Source organism: Mesitornis unicolor, unplaced genomic scaffold (assembly GCF_000695765.1).
Source record: "Mesitornis unicolor isolate BGI_N332 unplaced genomic scaffold, ASM69576v1 scaffold34355, whole genome shotgun sequence".
Taxonomy (NCBI): Eukaryota; Metazoa; Chordata; class Aves; order Mesitornithiformes; family Mesitornithidae; genus Mesitornis; species Mesitornis unicolor.
The window spans coordinates 10,212-13,023 of record NW_010185394.1 but is presented as its reverse complement, the minus strand read 5'-3'; the positions used below and the strand labels follow the sequence as shown (position 1 = coordinate 13,023).

Here is a 2,812-nt window from a genome sequence, read left to right as displayed (position 1 = left end):
TTCGCCGTGCGGCACGAGCTGGCGGCGGGGGGAGGCAGAAGAATGGCCCCCATTGAGCATCCTGTGGGGCCGGGCGGGGGGTGGTGGTGGCTGCTCGGGGTCTCCAGGCTGCAAGCCCAGTGGCTGGGGTGCAGATGTGGCTCCATCCTTCCCTCCATCCCCATGGGGAATCCCTTGTGTGCCCCGCTCCCAAGGGCTCTCCCCAGGCCAGTACATCAGGGATGCCATGGTGCCTGCAGCCAGGACAGCACTATGCAGTGATTTCCACCCCGGTGCCCGGCTCTGCCTGCCCCATCCCCACTGGTCGGCTTGCGGATCCCTTCCCAAAACCACCATGCCTGTCCCCAGATTGTCCCCAAACCCCCCGTGCCATGAGCTGGCTCTGGTTTGAGCTGCCCCATCCTGGGCACTCGGAGCAGCTTCTTCCCCTACTTGCATCTCATCCTGCCTCAGTTTCCCCTTCCTGAGGCTATGTCTGGGGTGTCCAGTCATCCAGCCCTTAAGTTCCTCCCCACAACTGAGGCAGGGGATGTCTCTGCCCCAGCCTGCAGCTCCGGAGAGCCTGGGATGCCCAGATCTAGTGCAGAGAAGGGGGGCTTTGGGCCCCCCCAACATCATCCCTGTTGTAGATGCATTGCAGGGCCCCTTCGGGCAGAGGGTTTGGCCCCCGTCTCGGCCCCAGTCCCCTCCCAGCCGGCTCGTCCTGGCCAAGGGTCATCCGTGCATCCAACGAGGAGGGCCTTGGAGAGCGGTGCCGAAGCCAGGCTGACCCCGCTGTCAGGAAATCGGCCTTGACATCAGCCCCAAAACCTTCGGCAAGAGCACGAGCAAGAGAGAGAGCCTCTTTATTGTAATTCCTCCGCGGTTTCATCCCTCGCCCTTCTTGCCGTTCACGCCCTCTAAATATTTCCAGCCTGTTATCATGCCTCGGGTACCTGCAGCCAAGCCACCCTTAACCCTTTGCTGATGACTGGGGCTGGTACACGTTCGGCTACGATGCTCTGTGGGCAGCACCACGGGCGAGTTGACGTTGATTTGATGTTGGGGTTGAGTTTGCATTGAGTCGGTGTTGGGATTGGGGTTGAGTTTGCCCCGGTGCTCGGTGGGGCTGCCTGGGTAAGGAGGGATGGAGCGAAGATGGTGGGGACCAGGCTGGGGATGGGGAGCACAGGATGCGGCCAGAGGAGTCTGTGGGAAACTCCACGGCCAAGACCTTGCATGAGCTGGGGGCTTCATGGAAAGCCACGTCCCCAGCTGCAGGATTTATGTGGTTTAGGTCCCTGTTGGGCATTAGTAGGAGGTGGGTCCCATTTTTGGCTCCACTGTGGAGCTGCGGACCCTTGCAGGTCTCTCCTGCTGTGCCTGTCCCCAAGGTGTGGGGATGGGTTGGCGTATCCTTGCTCCGTGATGCTTCACCCCCTCTCTGGTTGAAACAGCCCCCATGAGAGCCAGGGAGGCATTTTCCATGGTTACTGGAAGCTGCTGGGATCCAAAGTGATGCCGGCTGTGCCTGCTCCCCTCTTGCTCGCCCCCAACTCTCCAAGGGCAGCCGAAACCCTCTCTGTCAGCCAAAGCGATGGGAACCGTGGTCCTGGCAGGGGATGGGCTGGACACTGCGGCTCCGGTGTCCCTGGGATGCCTCCGGCTCCTCTCCCAGCCCCATTTTGGCCGCTGCCCTGCACATCTGCATGGCAAGGGCCAGCTGGGCTGGGGGAGCGGCGGCCGCGCTTGGCAGGGCTAAGGAGCTCCGTTTGTTTTCTTTTCTCGCTTTCGCAGAGCCTGGACGGGGACCAAGCCGTACTCCAGAGGATCAGGAAATATGTGAAAGCCATTCACGTCTCCGGGCTGAGTGAGTTGTGCTTCGAGAGCTGATGGGCATCCCCGGGGTCTGTGACGGTGCCATCCACCACCAGTGCTGGTCACATCTGTCCGTGGGGTGATGCAGTTGGGTGGCCATGGGCCATATGATAGAGTGCTCAAAACTGCCTTAAAAAGAGGGATCAAGAAGGTTTTGGAGGTTGTTTAGGGCACCCTGCTGCTGTCCTGCAGCAGGATCAGCCCAGCTCTGCCACGGAGGAATGGGGACATGGTGCTGGTGGGACCTCATGGTGTAACTGTCTGTGGGGCCGGGGTGCTGTGGGGCCACCCTGTGTCCCTCAGTGGTGCCTCCCCCCACAGCCCATGTGGAGAATGAGGAGCAGTACAGTGAGGCCCTGGAGACCTTCGGCAACAACCACCTCTCGCAGAACAACCACGAGCTCTCCACTGGCTTCCTCAACCTGGCCGTCTTCACCCGCGAGGTCACCGCACTCTTCAAGAACCTGGTGAGACCCCCCCACTCCCCTGGTACGGTGATGAGACTTGGGCAGACTTTTTTTGTGGGGTACATGGCATCTCTGGCACAACCTCCAGCTGTTCTTTGCATTCCCACCGTTGCCGAGCCAGGGAAAATCTCCAGGATCCATCTGGATTTGGAAAAAGCACCCAGTGCAGCCCCACTCCTCCCAGTTTAGGTGCCCTCCACCACAGCCAGCAATCCCCATCTCCCATCCCAGGCTCGGCGACGCTCCCAGACCAACCCACACCCCCATTGCTGGTTTTACAGCTCATTCCTGGCTCTGCCGGGGACGCCGACGCTGGGACTCAGTGGGCGGCTGGGGCTGCGATTTTCTTTTCCTCTCTTTTTAAAAATTCTTTTTATTTTTCCCCCCCTCACATCAATTGCGTCTCTGATCTCGCTTGCCAAGAAGCAAATCAAAGCCATGCCGAGCTGCGCAGCAGGGCCTTGGGGAGCCACGACCACACGGGAATC

At 60.4% G+C, this 2,812-nt stretch overlaps 1 protein-coding gene across 1 annotated transcript in view; it reads left to right on the top strand.

Moving 5' to 3' along the window:
• Positions 1-1,657: 1,657 nt before the first annotated feature.
• ASAP3 (ArfGAP with SH3 domain, ankyrin repeat and PH domain 3) overlaps positions 1,658-2,812 on the top strand; it is a gene marked incomplete at both ends in the record, with an annotated part of 11,346 nt that continues 10,191 nt past the window's right edge. Inside the window, 2 exons of the mRNA XM_010184832.1 lie at positions 1,658-1,849; positions 2,179-2,324. Coding sequence (XP_010183134.1) covers positions 1,658-1,849; positions 2,179-2,324 — 338 coding nt within the window. The remainder of the gene's footprint in view (positions 1,850-2,178; positions 2,325-2,812) is intronic.